Source organism: Ranitomeya imitator, chromosome 1 (genome assembly GCF_032444005.1).
Source record: "Ranitomeya imitator isolate aRanImi1 chromosome 1, aRanImi1.pri, whole genome shotgun sequence".
In the NCBI taxonomy this organism is placed as follows: domain Eukaryota; kingdom Metazoa; phylum Chordata; class Amphibia; order Anura; family Dendrobatidae; genus Ranitomeya; species Ranitomeya imitator.
Window position 1 is genome coordinate 327,387,658 of NC_091282.1, and position 26,613 is coordinate 327,414,270.

General features: G+C 42.6%; 1 protein-coding gene across 1 annotated transcript in view; it reads right to left on the minus strand.

Moving 5' to 3' along the window:
- Positions 1-26,613, minus strand: part of SEZ6L (seizure related 6 homolog like) — a 781,385-nt gene that overhangs the window by 287,176 nt on the left and 467,596 nt on the right. The window contains exon 5 of the mRNA XM_069759107.1: positions 16,107-16,299. Within this exon, the coding sequence (XP_069615208.1) occupies positions 16,107-16,299 (193 nt within the window). The remainder of the gene's footprint in view (positions 1-16,106; positions 16,300-26,613) is intronic.

Consider the following 26,613-nt stretch of genomic DNA (forward strand, 5'->3'; position numbering starts at 1 on the left):
TACAGTTTTTCACCAGTCATCCACTATGATTATTCACTGAACATCCACCTTGTACATCAACATCATTCACTATTCGATCATCTACTATGAATACTGTCCACCATTGTTGTTCAACGTTATAGTTTTGGTTATCATCACCCTAATAAATAAGACTTAAGCATCAACACAGTCTGTTTACTGGGATGTGGATGAAGGTTTAGCCGTATGTTGGAATCCACACAGCATCCTACGTGGAGGAAGGCAGAACACACTTGGTGGGTCAAAGTGCTCACCACACCTCTAGATAAGTTCCTTAGGGGGTCTACTTTCCAAAATGGTGTCACTTGTGGGAGGTTTCAATGTTTAGGCACATCAGTGGCTCTCCAAACGCAACATGGTGTCCCATCTCAATTCCTGTCAATTTTGCATTGAAAAGTCAAACAGCGCTCCTTCCCTTCCGAGCTCTCCCATTCGCCCAAACAGTGGTTTACCCCCACATGTGGGGTATCAGCGTACTCAGGACAAATTGTACAACAACTTTTGTGGTCCATTTTCTCCTGTTACCCTTGGTAAAATAAAACAAATTGGAGCTAAAGTAAATTTTTTGTGAAAAAAAGTTAAATGTTCATTTTTATTTAAACATTCCAAAAATTCCTGTGAAGCACCAGAAGGGTTAATAAACTTCTTGAATATGGTTTTGAGCACCTTGAGGGGTGCAGTTTTTAGAATGGTGTCACACTTGGGTATTTTCTATCATATAGACCCCTCAAAATGACTTCAAATGAGATGTGGTCCCTAAAAAAAATGGTTTTGTAAAAATGAGAAATTGCTGGTCAACTTTTAACCCTTATAACTCCCTAACAAAAAAAATTTTGGTTCCAAAATTTTGCTGATGTAAAGTAAACATGTGGGAAATTTTACTTATTAAGTATTTTGTGTGACATATCTCTGTGATTTAATTGCATAATAATTCAAAGTTGGAAAATTGCGAAATTTTCATAATTTTCGCCAAATTTCCGTTTTTTTCACAAACAAATGCAGGTACTATCAAAGAATTTTTACCACTATCATGAAGTAGAATATGTCCCGAGAAAACAATGTCAGAATCACCGGGATCCGTTGAAGCGTTCCAGAGTTATAACCTCATAAAGGGACAGTGGTCAGAATTGTAAAAACTGGCCTGGTCATTAACGTGCAAACCACCCTTGGGGGTAAAGGGGTTAATGCAGGTAATGAGTTAACTAGGAGCGTCTAACTGGTCTGTAGAAGCCAGACCCCTTAATGGTTCGTAGGGGATCAAATACTTATTTCTGACTGCAAACTGCAAAGAAATATATATATACAATGTGATTTTCTGGATTTATTTTTGATATTCTATTTCTCAATGTTAAAATTAACCTACCCTTAAAATTATAGACTGTTTATGTCTTTGTCAAAGGGCAAACTTACAAAATCATCAAGGGATCAAATATTTATTTCCCCCACTGTATTTATCTATCTATCCATCTATGAAAAGCCGGCAATTCTGCAGCCACATACTGTAAAATCACAGCAGGAGACGTCGGCACAGAATAGATGGATTACACATAGTATATACACATAGAATAGATATATATACAGATGTCACTGACAAATACAATTAGTACAGTGTGTGTAGCTTACTGTAATGTATTTAATGATTAAAAGTTTATTTTTCATTAAAAAAAATGTTGTTTGGTCCGTGTAACTTTCGTAATCAGCAGAGGGCTGATAGTAATAGCCTAGGAAGGGGCCATGGATACTGGCCTTCTCAGGCTAAAAACATCAGCTCTCAGCCACCCAAGAAATGGCGCATCTAGAAGATATGCCAATTCTAACACTTAGCTTGCCCTGTAGCGGTAGCAAGTGGGGTGATAGTTGAGTAGGTTGATATTGTCAGGTGACATCAAGCCCAGAGGTTAGTAATGGATAGGCGTCAACACGACACCCCCATTACTTACCCCATAGTCATATTGTATAAAAACACAGACATCAGAAAAAGTCCTTTAATTGAAAGAATGACAAAGACTCCGTTAATAAATCTTAATTAAACCATACTTACGACATTGCCCATTCCACCGACGCCATTGTCTTATGCATAAGAGTTAAAATAAAAAACAACAATATTCCTCACAATTTTTTTTCACAAATTTTACAATTTTTTCCATTATTTACATAAAAATATATATCTGTATGCATATACACATATTTTTTTTATTTAAGGAATGAAAAAAAAATACAATTGGTGGCAAAAACTTGTCTGTGTTGCCATTTCCTCTAACAATAACAGGTTTTCATTTTTTAGAGACATGTGAGGGCTTGATTTTTTGCCTTGTGAGCTCAAGTTTTTGTTGATATAATTTTGTGGTAGCTAGCTATGGTATTTTGATTGCTTTTTGCAACTTTTAGCAGAATTCTTGAAATGGATATGTCTCTAATCTGGCTTTTTGATTTCTTTTCTCTTAGTGGCTTTTACCAGTGGGGCTGGACTATTATGGATGCAGCAATGCCACATGTTTATTATTTATTTATTTTAATTGGGAAAGGAGGAATGGGAGTGTTAGGTGTCGAGTTCCCGCTTCTGCACAGGGGGAATCTCGAACCATCTCTGCTGCGGTCTCCCATTCTTCTCCAGCTGCAGTGGAGTCTGCTCAGCGGAGACGTTGGTCCCAGCATCTTGCTCAGTCTCACTCTGTTAATAGAGTTACTGCTGCATTTCCTGCTTCTGCCATTGTAGTCAGTGCTGGGCAGCGGCAAGCAGACGCTTTTGGGACTAAGTCCTGCTTTTCGCGTTCTGAGCATGCCCAGAGTGAGATCTCTCAGTGGAGATCGAGGGTCACATGATCAGATACTGCAGCTAGCTCATTGGTCCTTCTTGGAAGGTCCTTATGGGTGCTAAGACTAAGTCCTGTTTTGCACTCTGAGCATGCCCAGGGCAAGATCTCTCAGTGGAGATCTGGGGTCACATGCTCAGGTACTGCAGCAACTCCCTTGGTCCTTCTCTGAAGGTCCTAAACGTGCTGCAACTATTTAAGGCTCGCATGGCCGCACAGCCATGCGTTAGTATAGTCTTGATAATGTGTGTGTGTTGATGGATGTATGTCGATGGATGAAAGTCGTTCTTTAAAATCCCCTCCCTATTGTATGATTGCTCGCGGAAGGTGGATGATTGCTACCTAGCGCCCGACTTACCATCAGCACGTTACACACATTACAGCCTCTAATTGCTGTGACAACCAGTGCGGCACCGTGCGCTTTCACAGCGCTTTCCTGACCCAAGCCTGGGTGGTTAGTGGCGTTCGCCAGTGCGGCACCGCATGCACTCTCGTACTTCTTTATTATAATTATTTCAGTCACTCTGACACCACAGTAGCGGTGTCGAGCGCATGAGGTCTATATGTACTCAAATCCTGTGTCTTGGGATTGAGTTCTAAGACTCCTTGCTTTCACTTTTGGTGCGGTACCGCGGTCCTGTGATGCAACAGGGTTCGCTTCCTTCACACAGGGTGAGGTTAACCCGTGTGTGTATTCATATTGTACCGCCACATAGTCCGTCATTACTTGGCAGCAGGTTCCATTTCTGCACGGTGGACCCTGGGCTGCGAATGCACCTTACTCCTTCTGTCTTATTATTTGGTGCGTTCCGCTAGCCCTAACATTATACTAGCGCCAGGGTCTGGCTAGTAATGACGGACAAACAGCAATCTTTGCGGTATATCCAGCAGCTGGAGGGTAGGTTGGCGGCTCTCGAGAGCTCAACCTCAGCTGTGGATGTTACCGCAGTTGCTGTACAGGCTGCTAGCGTGGCTGCAGCAACCTTGTCCACTGCCACCCCTGTTCCGACATTATCTCGCCTCCCGCTGCCAGAGAAATTTTCTGGTGATAGCAAATCTTGTAGGGGATTCGTGAGTCAGTGCTCTATTCACCTCGAGCTCCTGGCTGCACGTTTTCCTACAGAGCGGGCTAAGGTGGGATTTATTGTGTCTCTCTTGTCGGACAGGGCGTTGGAATGGGCTATGCCGCTGTGGGAGCGTGGCGATAATGTGGTGCAGAGTGCTCTGCTGTTTCTGAGCACACTGAAACAGGTCTTTTTAGGACCTCAAGTCACCCATGATACGGTGCTCCAACTGCTGGCACTAACTCATGGTGAGTCCTTGGTCAGCCATTTTGCCATCCACTTCCCCACTTTAGCTTCTGAGCTGGAGTGGTCGGATAAAGCCCTTATCCCCATATTTTGGAGGGGCCTGGCTGATCACGTTAAGGATGCTCTGGCCACTAGGGAGATTCCTGCCACACTGGAGGAGCTAACAACTGTCTCTACTCAAATTGACCTCCGTTTTAACGAGCAGAGGCTCGAGCGAGCCCACTGTAGGCAGAGATTCCGGTTGGCTCCCACCTTCGCCAAACCGCTGGAATCTCCGGTCCAGGTTCCTGAGTCACATGAGGCCATGGAAGTGTCACGAGCAGGATCTAAGTCCCAGACCGCTTATGCACTCGAGGTCTGCCATGTTTGCCAGAAGTCAGGGCATCTTGCCACCAGATGTCCTCAGCGGTCGAGGAAACATCAGCATCTAGTGGTAGTTGGTGGAGGTACACTAGACACGGCAACGTTTGCCTCCAAATTGTCCTTTAAGGGGACAATTACTATAGGCTCATTCTCCCACTCAGTAGAGCTCTGCGTGGATTCTGGGGTGGAGGGTAATTTTATGTCTTCTGCCTTCGCCCAACGTCACGCAATACCCCTGGTTATGCTAGCTCAACCAGTAACGGTACGAGTGGTGATTGGGTCGACACTGCCCTCACAGATAACACACCAGACCATCCCTTTTACTCTGTCCATGTTGCCATTCCATCAGGAGATTATATCTCTGCTTGTCATTCCTGAGGGAATAGATGAGGTTCTATTGGGGATACCTTGGCTACGGTACGACTCTCCTCATATTGAGTGGTCCTCAGGCAGAATTCTGGGATGGGTTGAATCTTGTGGGAGTAGGTGTCAGAGGGAGTGCGTTCAGGTTGCTACTACAGAGGTACCCACAGACCTATCCTCTCTCCCCAAGCAGTATTGGTCTCATGCTGACATGTTCTCCAAAAAGGCGGCGGAGACCCTTCCACCCCATCGCCCCTATGACTGTCCCCTATGATCTCTTGCCTGGTGCTGAGCCTCCCCAGGGTCGAATCTACCCATTATCTCTCCCCGAGACGGAGGCAATGTCACAGTACATCCAGGAAAATCTGGCAAGAGGATTCATTAGGAAGTCAGTGTCACCTGCTGGGGCAGGGTTCTTCTTCGTGCAGAAGAAGAATGGGGAATTGCGTCCATGCATAGACTACAGGGGTCTTAACGCCATCACCGTTAAGAATAAGTATCCTTTGCCCTAAATATCTGAGCTCTTCGATAGGCTTCGGGGAGCAAGGGTATTTACTAAATTTGATCTGCGGGGTGCTTACAACCTGATTCGCATCCGTGAGGGGGACAACTGGAAGACGGCTTTTAACATCAGGGATGGGCACTGTGAATATCTGGTGATGCCCTTCGGGCTCTGTAATGCCCCAGCCGTTTTCCAAGACTTTGTGAACGACATCTTCCGGGATATGCTCTCCACCTCGGTCGTAGTCTATCTGGATGATATTCTCATCTACTCTCCAGATATTGACTCCCACCGGAGAGATGTTTGCAAAGTCTTCGACCTTCTACGGGCAAACTCCCTCTATGCCAAGTTGGAGAAGTGTATGTTCGAGCAGGAGTCCGTACCTTTCCTAGGCTATATTATCTCTGCCCAGGGATTGGCTACGGATCCTGCCAAACTACAGGCTGTGATGGACTGGCAGGAACCCCATTCTCTCAAAGCGGTGCAGCGCTTTATGGGATTCATTAATTATTATCGCCAGTTCATTCCACACTTCTCAACTTTGGTAGCTCCCTTGGTTGCCCTCACCAAGAAGGGGGCAAATCCCAAATTGTGGTCTGAGGAGGTCTCCAAGGCCTTTAACTCCATAAAGTCACACTTCGCTAGCGCTCCCATCCTATATCGCCCCGATGTAGATAAGCCATTTATCATGGAGGTGGATGCCACTTCTGTTGGTGCTGGAGCAGTCCTCTTCCAAAAGGATGCTCAAGGTCGGAAGCATCCTTGCTTCTTCTTTTCTAAGACCTTCTCACTAGCAGAGAGGAATTATTCCATCGGGGACAGGGAGTTGCTAGCCATGAAGTTGGCTTTCTCGGAGTGGAGACATCTCTTGGAGGGAGCTCGTTTTCCCATCCAGGTCTTAACAGACCATAAAATTTGGTGTATCTTCAGACAGCCCAGCGGTTGAATTCTTGCCAGGCCAGATGGTCCTTGTTCTTCTCCCGGTTTCATTTCACCCTCCATTTCCTTTCTGGGGAGAAGAACATTCGGGCCGACGCTCTCTCTCGCTCCGTTGTGTCATCTGTGGAGGAGGAAGAGGAGCCTCGGCTTATTGTCCCCACTGAGAGCTTGAGAACTGTGGCCCCGGTTTCACTAGAGTCTCTGCCTCCGGGCAAGACTTTTGTACCATCCAGTTTGCGAATGGAGGTTCTCTCTTGGGCACACTCGTCCAGGGTGGGTGGACATTTTGGTTCCAAAAGGACATCTGAGTTACTGGCGAGGACATACTGGTGGCCGCATATGGCTCGTGATGTTGCAGAATATGTTCGGGCGTGTGTCTCTTGCGCCAAGAACAAGGCCCCTCGGCAGCGGCCATCTGGTTTGCTTTACCCTCTGCCGGTGGCAGACAGGCCCTGGGAGATGGTCGGGATGGACTTTGTGGTGGGCTTACCCAAGTCCCGTAACTGCACCATTATCTGGGTGATCACCGACCAGTTTTCCAAAATGGTGCACTTGGTGCCTCTTCCACGGCTACCTTCTGCACGGGCTTTGGCTGTGTTGTTCATCAAACATATCTTTCGCCTACACGGTATGCCAGACAAAATTGTTAGTGACCGGGGTCCCCAGTTTGCGTCTCGATTTTGGAGAGAGCTTTGTCGTCTACTCAGTATTGAGTTGAATCTCTCTTCGGCATATCATCCCGAGACGAATAGGTTGGTAGAGAGGGCCAACCAGACCCTGGTCACATATTTATGACATTTTGTTTCTGCCAGGCAGGATGACTGGGCATCCTTGCTACCGTGGGCAGAGTTTGCGCTTAACAGCGCCGTAGCTGACTCCACCGGTCAGACTCCATTCCTCCTAAATTACGGCCAGCATCCGCGTGTTCCTGTGCCCATGCCTGTGTCTTCCGCCGACTCCAGGGTGGCAGACTGGGCTGTGGAGGCACGGGACATCTGGGACCGTGCTCAGGATGCCATTCGGTCCTCCAAGGAGAGAATGAGGTCCTCCGCCGATGCACATCGGCACCCCGCTCAGACCTTTGCCCCTGGCGACTTAGTGTGGCTCTCCGCCCGTAACATCAGGCTGCGTGTTGAGTCCACTAAATTTGCACCTCGCTACTTGGGTCTCTTTAAGGTCCTCGAACAGGTTAATCCTGTGGTCTACCATCTGGCTCTTCCTCCACGCTTGGGTATCACCGACACCTTTCATGTGTCCCTCTTGAAACCTGTATACATGTCCCGGTTTTCCGAGTCATCTGCTGGGACATCGGGTTTGTTTACAGACGATTATGAGCTGAACGCTATTTTGGGGTGCAAGGTAGTACGTGGCAAAAAATTCTATTTGGTGGATTGGTAGGGTTATGGCCCAGAGGAGAGGTCCTGGGAGCCTGCTGAAAACATTCGAGCTCCACAGCTCATTGCTGCCTTCGATCGTAGCGAGGTCCTAGGAGGGGGGGCCCTAGGAGGGGGGGTAATGTTAGGTGTCAAGTTCCCGCTTCTGCACAGGGGGAATCTCGAACCATCTCCGCTGCGGTCTCTCATTCTTCTCCAGCCACAGTGGAGTCTGCTCAGTGGATACGTTGGTCCCAGCGTCTTGCTCAGTCTCACTCTGTTAATAGAGTTACTGCTGCATTTCCTGCTTCTGCCATTGTAGTCAGTGCTGGGCAGTGGCGAGCAGACGTTTTTGCGACTAAGTCCTGCTTTTCGCGTTCTGGGCATGCCCAGAGTGAGATCTCTCAGTGGAGATCGAGGGTCACATGATCAGATACTGCAGCTAGCTCATTGGTCCTTCTTGGAAGGTCCTTGTGGGTGCTAGGACCAAGTCCTGTTTTGCACTCTGAGCATGCCCATGGCAAGATCTCTCAGTGGAGATCTGGGGTCACATGCTCAGGTACTGCAGCAACTCCGTTGGTCCTTCTCTGAAGGTCCTAAACGTGCTGCAACTATTTAAGGCTCGCATGGCCGCACGGCCATGCGCTAGTATAGTCTTGATAATGTGTGTGTGTTGATGGATGTATGTCGATGGATGAAAGTCATTCTTTAAAATCCCCTCCCTATTGTATGATTGCTCGCGGAAGGTGGATGATTGCTATCTAGTGTCCGATTTACCATCAGCACATTACACACATTACAGCCTCTAATTGCTGTGACCGCCAGTGCGGCACCGTGCGCTTTCACAGAGCTTTCCTGACCCAAACCTGGGTGGTTAGTGGCGTTCGCCAGCGCGGCACCGCATGCACTTTTGTGCTTCTTTATTATAATTATTTCAGTCACTCTGACACCACAGTAGCGGTGTCGAGCGCATGAGGTCTATATGTACTCAAATCCTGTGTCTTGGGATTCTAAGACTCCTTGCTTGCGCTTTTGGTGCGGTGCCGCGGTCCTGTGACACAACAGGGTTCGCTATATGGTACCGCCATATAGTCCATCATTACTTGGCAGCAGGTTCCATCTCTGCACGGTGGACCCCAGGCTAAGAATGCACCTTACTCCATCTGTCTTATTATTTGGTGCGTTCCGCTAGCCCTAACAGGGAGTGATTAGAATTTTTATATTTTTTAAAATGTGGTCTTTTTTAATTTTTTTATTTTCATTTTGTAGATTTTTTTATAGACTTTAAACAAGTATTAATTGATCACTTGTTCTATGTACTGCGATACAATACAATACAGACAAAATGACATTCTCCCGTGAAGCCAACCACTAGGCTTAGCCTCACAGGATGAAAAACATGGCAGCCAACTGTACTTTCATCAGGCTCATTCCATGACAAACTATTGGATTCCTATGATAACGCTGACATGGGATTATGCTAGTGCAAGCATGTACCTCTGATTGAATTATTCACATGCCATTGTCAATGAATGACAGTGGTTTTTATTAGTTGAACAGCAGAAATTAGAGCACACACTACTGGGTATAATGCAGGCTCAGCTTCTGAGCATGCTCTGCACATGGTATGCACACAAATTGCCATTGGCAATTTGTGTGGATATTATATAACCCAAAGTTGAACCATAACAGTACAGTTCTGGTACTCCATACATGGAACCCAAAATATGGTGTAACAGTATCAGTACAGTATGTCATATGTATGGAAGGACTTACAGAGTCGGTAAATACACTTAAGATTGCCATATACAAGAAGTCATCTAATTGCTCATTCAGCTAACAGCTATTTATTCTGAATACAGGCAAAAAAGGAAAATCCGGCACCAGGTGATTTCCATAAAAATTCTAATTTTGTCATTTAATTATACATTATTTGTAAAAAGTTGAAAACATACGTGTTAAATGTAAGGGGGCAAACATCCCTCGCATGCCTGACGGGTTTCGGACTTTAAGTCTTTAAGCATAGATGGATCTTTATGGAAATCACCTGGTGCTAATTTTTCCTTTTTTGCCTGCATTTACAAGTGGCCTCCAGCCACATTGAACCTGGCACCTGTGGTCCTGTGATACTCTGGTGGGCACTGAGAAAATCCTTTTTCCCCTTCTCCCATGTTGATTTATTTATTCTGAATGGAAATGCTTTCTTGGTTCGGGTGAGTGCTCACGCTCCAAAGGGAATTAAGTATTGAAATGTAATATGTGTGATTCTCATTTCCCCCAACATCTACCATCTACACATTATATCATGGCCTGAAATCGAGAGGCTCAGATAACTGCAGTCTGATACGAATGTTCAGCTTTATTTCTTTGGCAGCAGAGTATTCTAGCTTTATTATATTGTCAATTATATAAATGATACTATTGTGATAGATGAGCTCTAGATACAGATGTATACAGAAGAAGAACTTGTGTTTTCAGCACATTTTTCAAATATAAGTTATCTTTTTTATGTTTTCTAAAGAACAGGCTCTCACAACTTAAAAGACACTGTTTACGTGATTCACTCTAGAGGATGAAATTCAACTTTCATCTAATCAAACAAAACCAACACATGGGAAATGAATATACACAGATGGTTCGGCATTTCAAAACAAAATACTTTTACTTCTTAAGAGCTTAAAAAAAATAGCTAAGCTCACTATACATCTCTATATACTGTACACCACTAATGCATTCATCTGGAAACCAAATTTTCTTTGCTATTTGTTATTTTGTACATCACTCACATCAGCATTTTGTTAGCCAATCAATATGTTAGATTAACTGTCTACACTCGGAAAGGAATTGAACTATATAAATAGTGTGTCTATTGTCACTGTAACCATGAAGTGGCCATTAGAAGTCTTCAAACTGTTTTAGCTGTTGTCTCAATTAGAGCGGTTTGTCAGTAGTTTACATCAGTAAATTCTGATAAGTGGAGTCCTGCCTCTGAAACCCCCACTATTTGGAGAACATACAGCTGTACGAAACAGGAGAGGGGTATCATAACCGTAAGAGGCCACAAGGCTGCGTTGGACAAACTTAGAACAAATCACTCCATCTGGAACCTCAACCGTCACCCTTTAACCATTGTATAAGGATCTGATCTTAAAATAGGGTCCAATGGATTGCCTCTAAGGAAGGTCTATTGTCCGAAGGAGTGAACCAGAGGCAGGAAAGGTCATCAAGCAGGGTCAAAGCCAAGAGGACATCTCAGAAACAGAATCGTAAAACAAGAGTATAGTCAACATTCACTCTGAGGTTAGAAAACAGGAGGAATCAGGAAACCAGTAGAAGTAGGGACTAGAGCACAAGTCAGGCAACAAAGATTAATTGACTGTCTTTGGAAGTCAGAAACCCATGGGTTTATATAGCAGGAAGCCCCGCCCAAGTTTCTCAGAAACAAGTAATCAAAAAGCCAGACCATAAACTCCATTGATCTCTGATCTAGCGGCACCAAAAGTCCCATGAATTAAACAGGACTGTCATGCATCATTTTTAACAAAGTTGCGCACTGCCCAGCGGCCAAGCAGGAACTGAAGAGACAGGAACTGGCACAGATGTTACAAAGGGGGAGAAGAAGGAAAGAGCCAATACATTGTTTGAGATTTCTGTAATTCACAAGTAAAACCCATATTTTTAAAGCATTTATAGCAAATACTTTGGCTTTAGCTAAAACGTCTCTTAAAAGAATGTTTCAGTTCTGCATATATTTAACCCCTTAGTGACAGAGCCAATTTGGTACTTAATGACCGAACCAATTTTTACAATTCTGACCACTGTCACTTTGAGGTTATAACTCTGGAACGCTTCAACGGATCCCGCTGATTCTGAGAATGTTTTTTCGTGACATATTGTACTTCATGTTAGTGGTAACATTTCTTTGATATTACTTGCGATTATTTATGAAAAAAACGGAAATATGGCGAAAATTTTAAAAATTTTGCAATTTTCAAACTTTGTATTTTTTTTCCCTTAAATCAGAGAGATATGTCACGAAAAATAGTTAATAAATAACATTTCCCACATGACTACTTTATATCAGCACAATTTTGGAAAAAAAATTTTTTTTTTGTTAGGGAGTTATAAGGGTTAAAAGTTGACCAGCAATTTCTCATTTTTACAACACCTTTTTTTTTAGGGACCACATCATATTTGAAGTCATTTTGAGGGGTCTATATGATAGAAAATAATGAAGTGTGACACCATTCTAAAAACTACACCCCTCAAGGTTCTCAAAACAAAATTCAAGAAGTGTATTAACCCTTTACGTGCTTCACAGGAACTGAAACAATGTGGAAGGAAAAAGTGAACATTTAACTTTTTTTTGCAAACATTTTAATTCAGAACCATTTTTTTATTTTTCACAAGTGTATAAACAGAAATGTAACCATACATTTTGTTATGCAATTTCTCCTGAATACGACAATACCCCATATGTGGGGGTAAACCACTGTTTGGGCGCACCGCAGAACTTGGAAGTGAAGGAGCACCGTTTGACTTTTTCAATGCAGAATTGGCTGGAATTGAGATCGGACGCCATGTCACGTTTAGAGAGCCCCTGATGTGCCTAAACAGTGGAAACCCCCCACAAGTGACACCATTTTGTAAACTAGACCCCTTAAAGAACTTATCTAGATGTGTGGTGAGCACTTTGAACCCCCAAGAGCTTCACAGAAGTTTATAAAGTGGAGCCGTGAAAATAAAAAATCGCATTTGTTTACACAAAATGATTTTTCGCCCACAAATTCTTATTTTCACAAGGGTAAGAGGAGAAATTAGACCACAAAAGTTGTTGTGCGATTTCTCCTGAATACGTCGATACCCCATATGTGAGGGTAAACCACTGTTTGGGTGCACCGCAGAGCTTGGAAGTGAAGGAGCGCCATTTTACTTTTTCAATGTCGAATTGGCAGGAATTGAGATTGCACGCCATGTCGCGTTTGGAGAGCCCCTGATTTGCCTAAACAGTGGAAACCCCCCACAAATGACACTATTTTGGAAACTAGACCCCTTAAGGAACTTATCTACATGTGTGGTGAGCACTTTGAACCTCATGTGCTTCACAGAAGTTTATAACGTTGAGCCGTGAAAATAAAAAGTCGAATTTTTTCTACAAAAATGATTTTTTGCCCCCAAATTTTTATTTTCACAAGGGTAACAGGAGAAATTAGACCACAAAAGTTGGAGTGCAATTTCTCCTGAGTACGTCGATACCCAATATGTGGGGGTAAACCACTGTTTGGGCGCACCGCAGAGCTTGGAAGAGAAGGAGTGCCATTTTACTTTTTCAATGTAGAATTGTCTGGAATTGAGATCGGACGCCATGTCACGTTTGGATAGCCCCTGATGTGCCTAAACAGTGGAAACCCCCCACAAGTGACCCCTTTTTGGAAACTAGACCCCCCATGGATGTGTGGTGAGAACTTTGAATGCCCAAGTGCTTCACAGAAGTTTAGAATGCAGAGTCGTGAAAATAAAAAATACAAAATTTTTCCACAAAAAAGATTTTTTAGCCCCCAAGTTTTTATTTTCACAAAAAAGAGAAATCAGACCCCAAAAGTTGTTGTCCAATTTGTTCTGAGTATGCTGGTACCCCATATGTGGGGGTAAACCACTGTTTGGGTGCACAGCAGAGCTCGGAACCGAAGGAGCGCCATTTTGGAATGCAGACTTAGATAGAATGGTCTGCGGGCGTTATGTTGCATTTGCAGAGCCCCTGATGTACCTAAACAGTAGTAACCCCCCACAAGTGACCCCGTTTTGGAAACTAGACCCCCCAAGGAACTTATCTAGATGTGTGGTGAGAACTTTGAATGCCCAAGTGCTTCACAGAAGTTTAGAATGCAGAGTCGTGAAAATAAAAAATAAAAAATTTTTCCACAAAAAAGATTTTTTAGCCCCCAAGTTTTTATTTTCACAAAAAAGAGAAATCGGACCCCAAAAGTTGTTGTCCAATTTGTTCTGAGTATGCTGGTACCCCATATGTGGGGGTAAACCACTGTTTGGGCGCACAGCAGAGCTCAGAAGCGAAGGAGCGCCATTTTGGAATGCAGACTTAGATAGAATGGTCTGCGGGCGTTATGTTGCATTTGCAGAGCCCCTGATGTACCTAAACAGTAGTAACCCCCCACAAGTGACCCCATTTTGGAAACTAGACCCCCCAAGGAACTTATCTAGATGTGTGGTGAGAACTTTGAATGCCCAAGTGCTTCACAGAAGTTTAGAATGCAGAGTCGTTAAAATAAAAAAATATTTTTTTTTCCACAAAAAAGATTTTGCAGCCCCCAAGTTTTTATTTTCACAAGGGTAACAGGAGAAATTGGACCCCAAAAGTTGTTGTCCAATTTATCCCGAGTATGCTGATGCCCCATATGTGGGGGTAACCCACTGTTTGGGCGCACGGCAGAGCTCAGAAGGGAGGGAGAACCATTTGACTTTTTGAGCGCAAAATTGGCTGTCGTGTTTGGAGACCCCCTGATGTAACTAAACAGTGGAAACACCCCAATTCTAGCTCCAACCCTAACCCCAACACACCCCTAAACCTAATCCCAACCCGATCCATAATCCTAATCACTAACCCTAACGATAATCACAACCCTTACCCCAAAACAACCCTAATGTCAACCCTAACCATAAACCTAATCAAAACCCTAAATCCAACACACCCCTAATCCTAATCTCAACCCTAACCTCAAACCTAACCCTAATCCCAATACACCCCTAATCACAACCCTAGCCTTAACCCTAATCCCAAACCTAACCCTAATCCCAAGCGTAACCCTAATGCCAACCCTAACCCTAATACCAACCCTAATCCAAACCCTAACCCTAATCCCAACTCTAACCCTAACTTTAGCCCCAACCCTAGCCCTAACTTTAGCCCCAACTCTAACCCTAGCCCTAAGGCTACTTTCACACTTGCATTGTTTGGCATCCGTCGCAATCCGTCATTTTGGACAAAAAACGGATCCTGCAAATGTGCCCGCAGGATGCGTTTTTTGCCCATAGACTTGTATTGCCGACGGATCGTGACGGATGGCCACACGTTCAGTTGTGTTTTGGCGGACCGTCGGCACAAAAAACGTTCAATGTAACGTTTTTTTGTACGTCGCGTCCACCATTTCTGACTGCGCATGCGTGGCCGTAACTCCGCCCCCTCCTCCCCAGGACATAGATTGGGCAGCAGATGCGTTGAAAAACTACATCCGCTGCCCACGTTGTACAATTTTCACAACGTGCGTCGGTATGTCGGGCCGACGCATTGCGACGGCCCCGTACCGACGTAAGTGTGAAAGAACCCTAACCCTAAATTTAGCCCCAACCCTAAGCCTAAATTTAGCCCCAACCCTAACCCTAAATTTAGCCCCAACCCTAACCCTGAATTTAGCCCCAACCCTAACCCTAAATTTAGCCCTAACCCTAGCCCTAATCCTAGCCCTAACTCTAGCCCTAGCCCTAACCCTAACCCTAACCCTAGCCCTAACCCTAGCCCTAGCCCTAGCCCTAACCCTAGCCCTAACCCTAACCCTAACCCTAGCCCTAACCCTAGCCCTAACCCTAATTTTAGCCCCAACTGCTCTTCTCCTGCCGGCCGGCAGATGGCAACAGATGGCGGGCGCACTGCGCATGCGCCCGCCATTTTCTTTTGCCAAGAAGACCAGGAGGAGCAGCAGGAGGACCCAGGGACACTGGTGAGTATAATAGGGTCCCCAAATCCCCCTATTTCTCTGTCCTCTGATGTGCAATCACATCATAGGACAGAGAATTACACTTTGCTTTTTTTTTTTTTTTTGCGGTCGCCGGTAAACAGTTAATTACCGGCGATCGCAAAACAGGGGTCGGTAAAACCGACCCCGTTCATGTTCTTTGTGGTCTCGGCTACCCCCGGCAGCCGAGACCCCAAATATTCTCCCGGTGCCGGCCGGAGGGCGCACTGCGCATGTGCCCGCCATTTTGAAGATGGCGTTGCCCATCGGGAGCCACAAGGAGCACCGGGGGAGACAGGCAAGTATTGGGGGGCTACCTGGGACCCCATTTCTCTGTCCTCTGATGTGCGATCACATCGGAGGACAGAGAAATTAAAAAGAAATCGCGTTTTTGGTTTTTTTTGCGATTGCCGGTAAACGGTTAATTACCGGCGATCGCAAATGCGAGGTCGGTAAACCCCCCCCCGAATCATGTTCTCTGGGGTCTCGGCTACCCCCGGCAGCCGAGACCCTGGAGAAAATCCGACTCTTGGGGGCGCTATTTACTTTTTCCACAGCGCCGTTAATTAACGGCGCTGTGGTTTAAGTACCCTTAGCGGTCGCCGTTAAAAGGCGTATCGGCGGTCGTTAAGGGGTTAATATTCATCGTAAATATAGAAACACTATAAGACACTTACTTTGATAATGCAGCTGAAAGGTTCCGATTGTATCATCCTGGAATGTTTTGAAGTAAACGGAAAGGCTATTGGTAGGACTTCGGATCACTTGACCTTCAACCAGAAGAGTTTCATTTGCCAGGACCACAAGACCTTCCTCACTTATACCTCGAATTGACAGGTGCTCTCCTTCAGATAGGTTTACACTTTTAACCTAAAATTAGAAAATACATTTTGCATAAAACAAATACAATATTTGCACATAACATTTTGACAATCTACATAAATTAATATTTGTACAGTAAAACCCAATATTGCATTAAATTCTAAGAAAATTAGGGTTAAGTGACTTCTAAAACTAAGTTTACACCTAGAAAATGGATATTGTAAAGTTACTGATCAGACATCGATTTAACAGTATGCAGGGAACCATGCTTGAAATACTGAAGTGCCATCAGAAACATAGACTCTGTAAGGCTATGCGCACACGTTATGTTTTCGCAGCATTTTTTTAATGTATTTTTTTATGCAAATTAAAAGTTGCTTTTATTGTACCTGCTAAAGCTTTGCAATTTTAGAAATCTAATGCTAATACATGTTTATTTTTCCTGACTGAATTGGAAAATGGCCGCATTTTTGAAAACTGCAGCATGTCAATTCATTCAGTGTTTTTGCAATGTTTTTTTCGCCCCCAAAAAACAATGAGAAAACGTAAAAATGCAGCAAAAGCACTGCTGGCAGTTTTTGAAGCATTTTTAGTGAAAATAAGCAGGATGTGAAACCCATGATGTGTTGGTTTCATCGCATGAGCATGGATGATAGCAGTTTATTACTGTAATGAAATTTGCACTTCAATTTTTTAAAGCAATCCTTTTGTTTCTCTTGACTCCAAGCATAGTTTTATTGAATTAGTTGAATCAGTGACAATGAAATTAAAAAAACTTTTACAATAAAAATTTTGATCAATTTGCCCTTTTTTTTCAAAACTGTTTTTATATACATCTTCCATTGGAGGCCTAACACCTTGTATTGTTCATTCTTGCAAGGCGGAAACATAGCTTAACTTTGGGATCCTGAAAAACGCGGCAAAAACGCAGTAAGAAAAGCAGCAAAAAGCGCAGCAAAACCTGTGTTTTAGCTGCAGCATTTTTACTGCCAAGAGAGCGGGTTTTGGCTGCAGAAAAAAAGCAGCAAAAATGCAACGTGTGAACATAACCTAAGATATTTAATACCTGAACTGGAAAAAAAAATGACCTGCACCTCCTAACAGAATAAGATAAGTGTGAATTAGGTTCAAGCTGCTATGAATATAATGTACAAGCCAAAGAATACAGCAGCACAGTGTATGGGCTAAGATATAAGCAAACATTGAGTATCATATGTAAACTGCATTACTGCTATACAGAATATACATAAGTCCCTTATTAGTGCTGGATCCTACCTGCCATTTAAATTTCTAGGCTTTTAGCCCACGTGAGACATGTTTGACAAATTTTTGATTTAGGGTTCTATAAAAAAAAGGTCACAAGTGCTGTCTGGTGGACTCTCATGAATTGGCCAATTTATGCCCTAAGAATCTTCATTTATAAGTATATTCTGTATAGCATTAATAATAGTAGCATCTTCTCACTTACAGACTGCTACTGTATTCTTTGGATTGTAAATCCTGCACTGTATTCCACTAAAAAAATAACTTCTGCATTCGAACACGTGAAAATTGTAGAAACAAGCCACATGTGATAAAAACCAAAGACGCGTTTTTGGACAGAAGTCTAAAGCATCCTTTGGTGATTACACTAAAAACACTTTATAGTTCAGACCTTTAGATTTTTATCTTTCACAAGTAGAGATATCAGATCAGGCCCCACCTAATTGATTATATTTTAGAAAAATATGTGGACAATATGATATATATTTAAAAGTTCTCTTTTTGTTCTAATCGGAAAGTAACCAAAATAACTCTTCATCATCGCACTGAACCACAATACTTTACTGTCTATATAGTTTAACATCCAGTTGCAAAATCACTATTTCACAATGCATTATAAAGAGAAGAAATTAATCTAAAGCACAAATAGATTACCTCATATATAGAATAATATTTTACTATTTACAAGTTATTTTTCCTACAATTTATCATTACCATTATTATGACCGTTAAAATAAGTACCTAAAGCATCAATCAAATGTGTCCTAATGAAGAGACTAAAGAATCATCGTAACAATTCTCTAAGAAAATCTCATTAGGATGACATGAAATCCCATTCCATTATCATCAAGAGAAATGAGTTACAGGAGTTCATTCTTCTAATCTTCAGCAAGCTAGAAATGCTTTCCAACACTCAACATGATCTAAAATGTGATACTCCTTCCAATGCACCACACTTAAATCAGCTGTATTGCCAATTCAGATATGGAAATAACAGGACAATTTTTTAAATTATATTTTAGCTTGACTCTAACATGAATTTATCTTACCGTATTTTGTAATTTTCTTTGCATATGTTTTTTTTTCTTTCTTTAACAGATTATATAAAATAGCCAGTTCACTTGAAGTGCTGCACGAGCAGCTTGCAGGTTGGCGTTACGGTAGAGAAGAGTCAGTCGAAAAGTGACTTATTGACTTCTATCAGAGTGTTTTGGGCACGCTCTCTGAAATCTATAGAGGTCACTCTGCAGGGAGAGCGAAAAAGGAGTATGATCTGAATCAACAATTTTCAATGTGATCCGGCATAATCTGCCTAAAGTTTTTATTTTTTTAAAAGCCAGGGTGAAAAGTGGAAAATTTCTGGATTTTTTTTTAATGAATTGGGACAAAAAAATTGAAAAAAACACCTAAAACACACTGTTAGGAATTTTATGATAATACTTTCTTTTATAATCCATTACTTTTTCCAAGGACTTTCACACAAACCATTGCTGTACACAGTGGAAAGTTAGAGAAATGCAATTTATGCCAAGCTTGCTGCATAGTTTATATATAATGTTTCGAAAACACAATTTATAAGACTATCCAAGGAGGAAATATTTTGGATAAACGAAGAAAGTATACATAACAACAATACAAAGAATAACCTCCAACGCAATGGAAGTTTTGTCATAAATGTTATTGAGTTATTTTAGAGTATATTGTTTTCTTTCTTCACGGTTGTATTTGCATTTGTCAGTTGTCAGCGAGCAGCAGCATTTTATACATTTCGCACACTAAACTTTGCTTGTTTAATATGTGTTCTTGGAAAATGCTCTCAGCCCAAAGAACGAGACTGGTATTTTTATATTTGTCTTTATTAACAATCCAAATCATAGTTTATAGGTTAGTGACATGTAGGTGAATAGAATACAGATATGTAATATGGTGTTTAAAACTAGATAAAGGATCTAATCCATTTGTGAACCCATGTTCAAGCAAAAGAATAAGCCTGAAAGGCAGAGCAGAGTTCAAGCCCCATTTTATACTGAATTTGGAGCCAGACATTTACTACCATTATCATTATAATTAGGCATTGTGTGATACACTACATGGAGAAAACTATTGGGACACACCTCTTAATCATCAAATTCAAATTTTTCATACAGTACCATTGCCACAGGTGTTTACGGCATCTAGCCATGCAATTTGTGTTTAAAAGCATTTATGACAGAGCACAGCATTAGGCTAGGTTCACATTGCGTTAATGGGTTAACGCTAGCGGACTCCGTTACATGGCGAAATTGTCGCAATTAACGCCATGCAAAGGATCCCTTAGCGCAGCCATTGACGGCAATGTGCTAACGGATCTCTAGCGCATCGCTAGCGCATGCCATTTTTGGCACGCGCTAGCGATGTCCCATTAGTTTTGGACGGACCGCGGACGCTGCTTGCAGCGTCCGAGGTCCGTTCCTCGCTAGCGCAGATCGGGTATCTGCACTAGCGGGATCGGCAAACGCGATCCCTTTTGGGACATTGCGTTAGCGCAGTCCATAGCGCTAAACGGACTGCCCTAATGCAACGTGAACCTAGCCTTAAGAGCCGTCAGTGCCGAAACATGGTTACAACCGTCACTTACTATGCCCTGAGCGGTGACTGAAGTCACGCTAACCCACCCCTATGACTAAAAGGCTGAGGCTGCAGGGAAGAATAAAGTTAATTTTCTCCTGGCACTAGGGCTCTCAGTACTTGCGCCAGGCAGATTCAGAATGCTATTAAACTACAGAGTAACCTCATATCTGCAGGTTAGTATCAATTTTTTTTACTAGGCTTCCTTTAACACTTCAGCATATTAAGAAATTTTGGACTGTTCTATGCTTCCAACCTTGTGGAAATGGTTCGGAGAAGGCTGCTGTCTGTTCCAGCATGACTGTGTCCCAATGCATAAACCAAGATCAATTAAGGCATGGTTCATTGAGTTTGGAGTGGAAATATGTAACTGACTAACACAGATCTGTGATCTCAACCTCACTGAACTTGAATACTTTTGGGATGAGGTAGAATGGAGATTGTGACCCTGGCCCTCTTATTGAATGTTTGTGTTTGACCACACAAATGCTCTTCTGGATTAAAGGGAACCTGTCACCTGAATTTGGCGGGACTGGTTTTGAGTTATATGGGCGGAGTTTTCAGGTGTTTGATTCACCCTTTCCTTACCCGCTGGCTGCATGCTGGCTGCAATATTGGATTGAAGTTCATTCTCTGTCCTCCATAGTACATGCCTGCACAAGGCAAGATTGCTTTGCGCAGGCGTGTACTATGGAGGACAGGAATGAACTTCAATCCAATATTGCAGCTGGCATGCAGCCAGTGGGTAAGGAAAGGGTGAATCAAACACCCGAAAACTCCGCCCATATGACCCAAAACCAGTCCCGCCAAATTCAGGTGACAGAGTCCCTTTAAAGGCAAAAAAATATGGAAAATTTTTAGAAATTAGCTGAACACAGTGAATTTCAATAATTTGCAATTTCATTTGCACAAATTGCCAAATATGTCTTTACACATTGCAGAAAATTTCATCAATCAGAGAAGGCTCACATGAACTTACTTGCAGACATTCAGGCTTCCCAATAATGCCTTGAAGTTATCACATCACAAGGTACACACAGTTAAGAAAAAAACAGAGGAAGAGTATAAAGCAACCACTTGTCATGAGTGTGTCACATCTGGAGGTAGAAGATCTCTACATATTGTGAATTGCAGAGCTTCCATTTACCTTGTATGTTTTTGTCCCATAATAAATGGATTTGGTTTCCTTTGGTGCTGAAGAAGCTAATGACCATTTCTATGCTGATCAGAAACTTGCAGCTCCATTTTCAACTGCTTCTGATCTGGTCATTACCTCTCCCTATAAAACCTGGCCAGACACTCTCTGTCATGCCAATGAAAATTTTGCTTCCTTGCTCTTTCGAGATGCTGTGCTGAATAGGAGTTTGTTGTTACTACTGGAGTTTTTTTGTCAATGTGCTGTAAAAGCTAAGTGTTTGGAGTAGAGTTGTTGTTAAAGTCTTCTTTGGTTTGCTGTAGCATGGAAGTGTTTATCTCCTGGTCCCTGTTCCCATTTAGTTTATTCTTCCCTGTCACTATCCTCCTCCTGATTATTGGTTAGAGCTTTTGTATGATACAGGTTTTCTCTTATCCCTGTTTTATCTCTTGAGTTTTGTTTACATTGTGATTCTGTCCCATGCTTCATGGGGTGGGGGAGGGGACAGGCCAGGGATTAACAGGCCCATAGTAAGGTCAGAAACTTGTTCCTCTCTACCTTCAAGAGAGCCCTTGGGGCAGGGATAGTTAAGGCCCCTTCACATTTAGCGACGCTGCAGTGATACCGACAACGATCCGGATCGCTGCAGCGTCGCTGTTTGGTCGCTGGAGAGCTGTCACACAGACAGACAGACCAACGATGCCGGTAACCAGGGTAAACATCGGGTAACTAAGCGCAGGGCCGCGCTTAGTAACCCGATGTTTACCCTAGTTACCATCCTAAAAGTAAAAAAAACAAACAGTACATACTTACCTAACGCTGTCTGTCCCCGGCGCTCTGCTTCTCTGCACTCCTCCTGTACTGTCTGTGTGAGCACAGCGGCCGGAAAGCAGAGCGGTGACGTCACCGCTCTGCTTTCCGGCTGACCGACGCTCACAGCCAGTGCAGGAGGAGTGCAGAGCACAGCGCCGGGGACAGACAGCGTTAGGTAAGTATGTAGTGTTTGTTTTTTTACTTTTAGGATGGTAACCAGGGTAAACATCGGGTTACTAAGCGCGGCCCTGCGCTTAGTTACCCGATGTTTACCCTGGTTACCAGTGAAGACATCGCTGGATCGGCGTCACACACGCCGATCCAGCGATGTCCACGGGAGATCCAGCGACGAAATAAAGTTCTGGACTTTCTTCAGCGACCAACGATCTCCCAGCAGGGGCCTGATCGTTGGTCGCTGTCACACATAACGATTTCATTAACGATATCGTTGCTACGTCACAAAATGCAACGATATCGTTAACAATATCGTTATGTGTGAAGGTACCTTTAGGCTTCCAGTTCCAAGGACAGTTTGAGGCACCCCTTCCTTACTGAAGACCATCACAGCATGACACTGCTTTTGGGTGAAACTGGATATTGACAGGATGTCACAGCTCCCAGCTTAGCAATAGAGATTTGGAAAAAAGCCATCAAACAGTGAATAAATATTACCTATAGTACATGGCAGTACAGCAGTAAATAACAGTTATCATCAATATTCCCACAGCCAAATACAGTATAATGAGGTCACTTTGACATTACTGTGTTTTGGTTAAAGAGCTTGAAAAGGATTGGATACAGTCCTACTCAGGATGTTATACATGTCTTTTCAGGGCAATTGGATTACTTGCGATTTGTGACAAATCAACTTAGCACAAATGGATTTCTCTAGCAAAATTCATGAAAAGCTTGTGAATTTGAATTTCAAAATATTCACTCATCAATAGGTACTGTAGGTTTAACCCCTTAATGACCGCCAATACGTCTTTTAACTGACCTTAGATATAAGAGAATAGTATCCCCATACAGATGACAATCCAGCATCTGTCGGTTGTACACTATAGCTGACAACTTGCTGTACCAGCCACGATCAGTATTTGCACCATCTAAATCTGTTTAACCCCTTAGATGCTGCTGTCAATAGTGACTACATCATTATAAATGGTTAACAGAGTGTGGGGGCTTCTTCTTTGTCACAATTGGTGCCCTCAGATCATGATTTTGTTGTCCTGATGTTTGCCATGGCAATTCATGACCAAATAGTGGCCTTAGAGTCTGACGGCTGTAGTAATCTGTTTAGAAGTTAGCAACATTTAGGTGGTAAAAATACACATTTTCATTTCTGTCATACCACTTTGCATTAATTCCTGTAAAGCACCTGAAGGGTTAGTAAACTACCTGACAGCAGTTTTCAATATGTTTAGGGGTGCTGTTTTTAAAATGGTATCACGTTTGTGGGTTTCCCAATATATGGGACCCCTTAAGTCACTTCAAACATGGATAAGTCCTTAAAAAAATAAATTTTGTAAATTTCTTTGAAAAAATGAAAAATTGCTGCTACATTTTTAAACCTCCTAAAATGCTAACAAAATAAAATAACATTTTACAAATGGTGCTGGTGTAAAGCAGACATGTGGGAAATGTTATTTATTCATGGTCTGCTGTGGTATGACTATCTGAATTAAAGGGATAATCATTCAAATTTAGAAAATTGCTAATTTTTTAACATTTTTCTCAAATTTTTGATATTTTTTATAAATAAACACAAAAAATGTTGAACAAAATTTACCATTATCATAAAGTATAATGTGTCATGAAAAAACAATCTCAAAATCACTGGGATTTGTTGAAGCGTTGCAGAGTTATTACCACATAAAGTGACACTGGTCAGATTTCAAAAATTTGGCTTGGTCACTAAGGGGTTAAGGAGTAGTAAACTAGATGATCATGTTTTTTTTCAAGCTAATTAATTCACATATATATAGTATTGTGCAAAAGTTATAGGCAGGTATGGAAAAAATGATACAAGGCAAGAATGCTTTAGAATATATAAATGTTAATCGTTTATTTTTTTCAGTTAGCAAAATGCAAAGTGAATCTATATATATAATCGTCTAAGGGGCACTTCCGTCTGTTTGTCTGTCTTTCTGTCTGTCATGGAAATCTCACATCGCTGATTGGTCGCAGCCGGAGGCCGCGACTAATCAGCGATGGGCACAGTCCGGCTGCGAATTCGCCCCTTCCTACTCTGTCAGTGCCCCCTCCAGTTAGCGGTCACACAGGGTTAATGGCTGCGTTACACCATGTTATGCCGCGGTGTATCGCAGTTTGTTAACGCTGCTATTAACCCTGTGTGACCAACTTTTTACTATTGATGCTGCCTATGCAGCATCAATAATAAAAAGATCTAATGTTAAAAATAATAATAAAAAAAAAATCGTTATATACTCACCTTCCGGCGCCTTTCTCGCTTATCGCGACGCTCCGGGCCTTGCATTGCGGTCTCGCGAGATGATGACGTAGCGGTCTCGCGAGACCGCTAAGTCATCTGGGTAATTTTGCAATGCATCCCTGGGAACGGAAGCTGGCGGCAGCATCGCGTGCATAGGGACAGCTTCGCTGGATGCCAGAGGGTGAGTATATAACTATTTTTTATTTTCATTCTTTTTTAACAGGGATATAGTGCCCACAGTGCTATATAGTACTTGGGCTGTGTTATATACTGCGAGGCTGCTATATACTACGTGGGCAGTGTTATATACTGTGTGGCCTGTGTTATATACTGCGTGGGCAGTGTTATATAGTAAGTGGGCAATTTTATATACTACGTGGGCAATGTTAAATACTATGTGGGCTGTGTTATATACTGCGTGGATGCTATATATTACGTGCGCAGTGTTATATACTACGTGGGCAGTGTTATATACTACATGGGTTGTGTTATATACTAAGTGGGCAGTGTTATATACTGTGTGGATGCTATATATTACGTGGGCTGTGTTATATACTATGTGGCAGTGTTATATACTACGTGGGCAGTGTTATATACTATGTGGCAGTGTTATGTACTATGTGGGCAGTGTAATATACTACGCGAGCATTGTTATATACTACATGGGCTGTGTTATATACTACGTGGGCAGTGTTATATACTACGTGGGCAGTGTTATATACTGCGTGGCCTGTGTTATATACTGTATGGCTGTCTGTGTTATATACTACGTGCGCAGTGTTATATACTACATGGGCTGTGTTATATACTATGTGGCAGTGTTATATACTACGTGGGCTGTGTTATATACTATGTGGCAGTGTTATATACTACGTGGGCAGTGTTATATACTATGTGGCAGTGTTATATATTACGTGGGCAGTGTTATATACTACGTGGGCTGTGTTATATACTACGTGGGCAGTGTTATATACTACGTGGGCAGTGTTATATACTGTGTGGCAGTGTTATATACTATGTGGGCAGTGTTATATACTACGTGGCGGTGTTATATACTACGTGGGCAGTGTTATATACTACGTGGGCTGTGTTATATAATACATGTGCAGTGTTATATACTGCATGGGCTGTGTTATATACTACATGGCAGTGTTATATACTACGTGGGCAGTGTTATATACTACGTGGCAGTGTTATATACTATGTGGGCAGTGTTATATACTACATGGGCTGTATTATATAATATGTGCGCAGTGTTATATACTACATGGGCTGTGTTATATACTATGTGGCAGTGTTATAAACTACATGGGCAGTGTTATATACTACGTGGGCTGTGTTATATATTACGTGGGCAGTGTTATATACTACGTGCGCAGTGTTATATACTATGTGGACTGTTATATACTACGTGGGCAGTGTTATATACTACGTGGGCAGTGTAATATACTACGTGGGTTGTGTTATATACTACGTGGGCTGTGTTATATACTACGTGGCTGTGTTATATTCTATGTGGCTCTTATATACTACATGGCTGTGCTATATACTATGTGTCTGTCTGTGTTACGTGGCCTCTGCTATATGCTATGTGGCTGCTCTATATATATATACATACATATTCTAGAATACCCGATGCGTTAGAATCGGGCCACCATCTAGTAAACAAAATAAAAATCTAAATCAAATCACATTTGATGTGTCCACATTTTGCCTTTAAATCAAGCAGGTGCATGAGTAATACATTTTACCAAAGGGGTAATAAAAACGGTCATCATATTCAAATGTGCTTTAAAATATAGTCACTAACTGAAACAGAAACAGCAGAGTGAAAGGCTGTAAACTGGGTGAGGAGCAGCAAATCTTCTACAAAGGTGAGGCTATGGAAGGCAGCGTCATGACATGTTATATACCATGGTAAAATGGAGCACAGCAACAAGACACAAGGTAGTTATACAGGATTAACAAGGTCTCTCTCAGGCAAGGATTTCAAAGCGGAGTGGGTTTTCAAGATGTGCATTTCAAACAAGAAATAGGCAATTTTGAGGACCTAAAGGGAGCCTGTCACCAGGAACAATGCTGTTGACCTGCA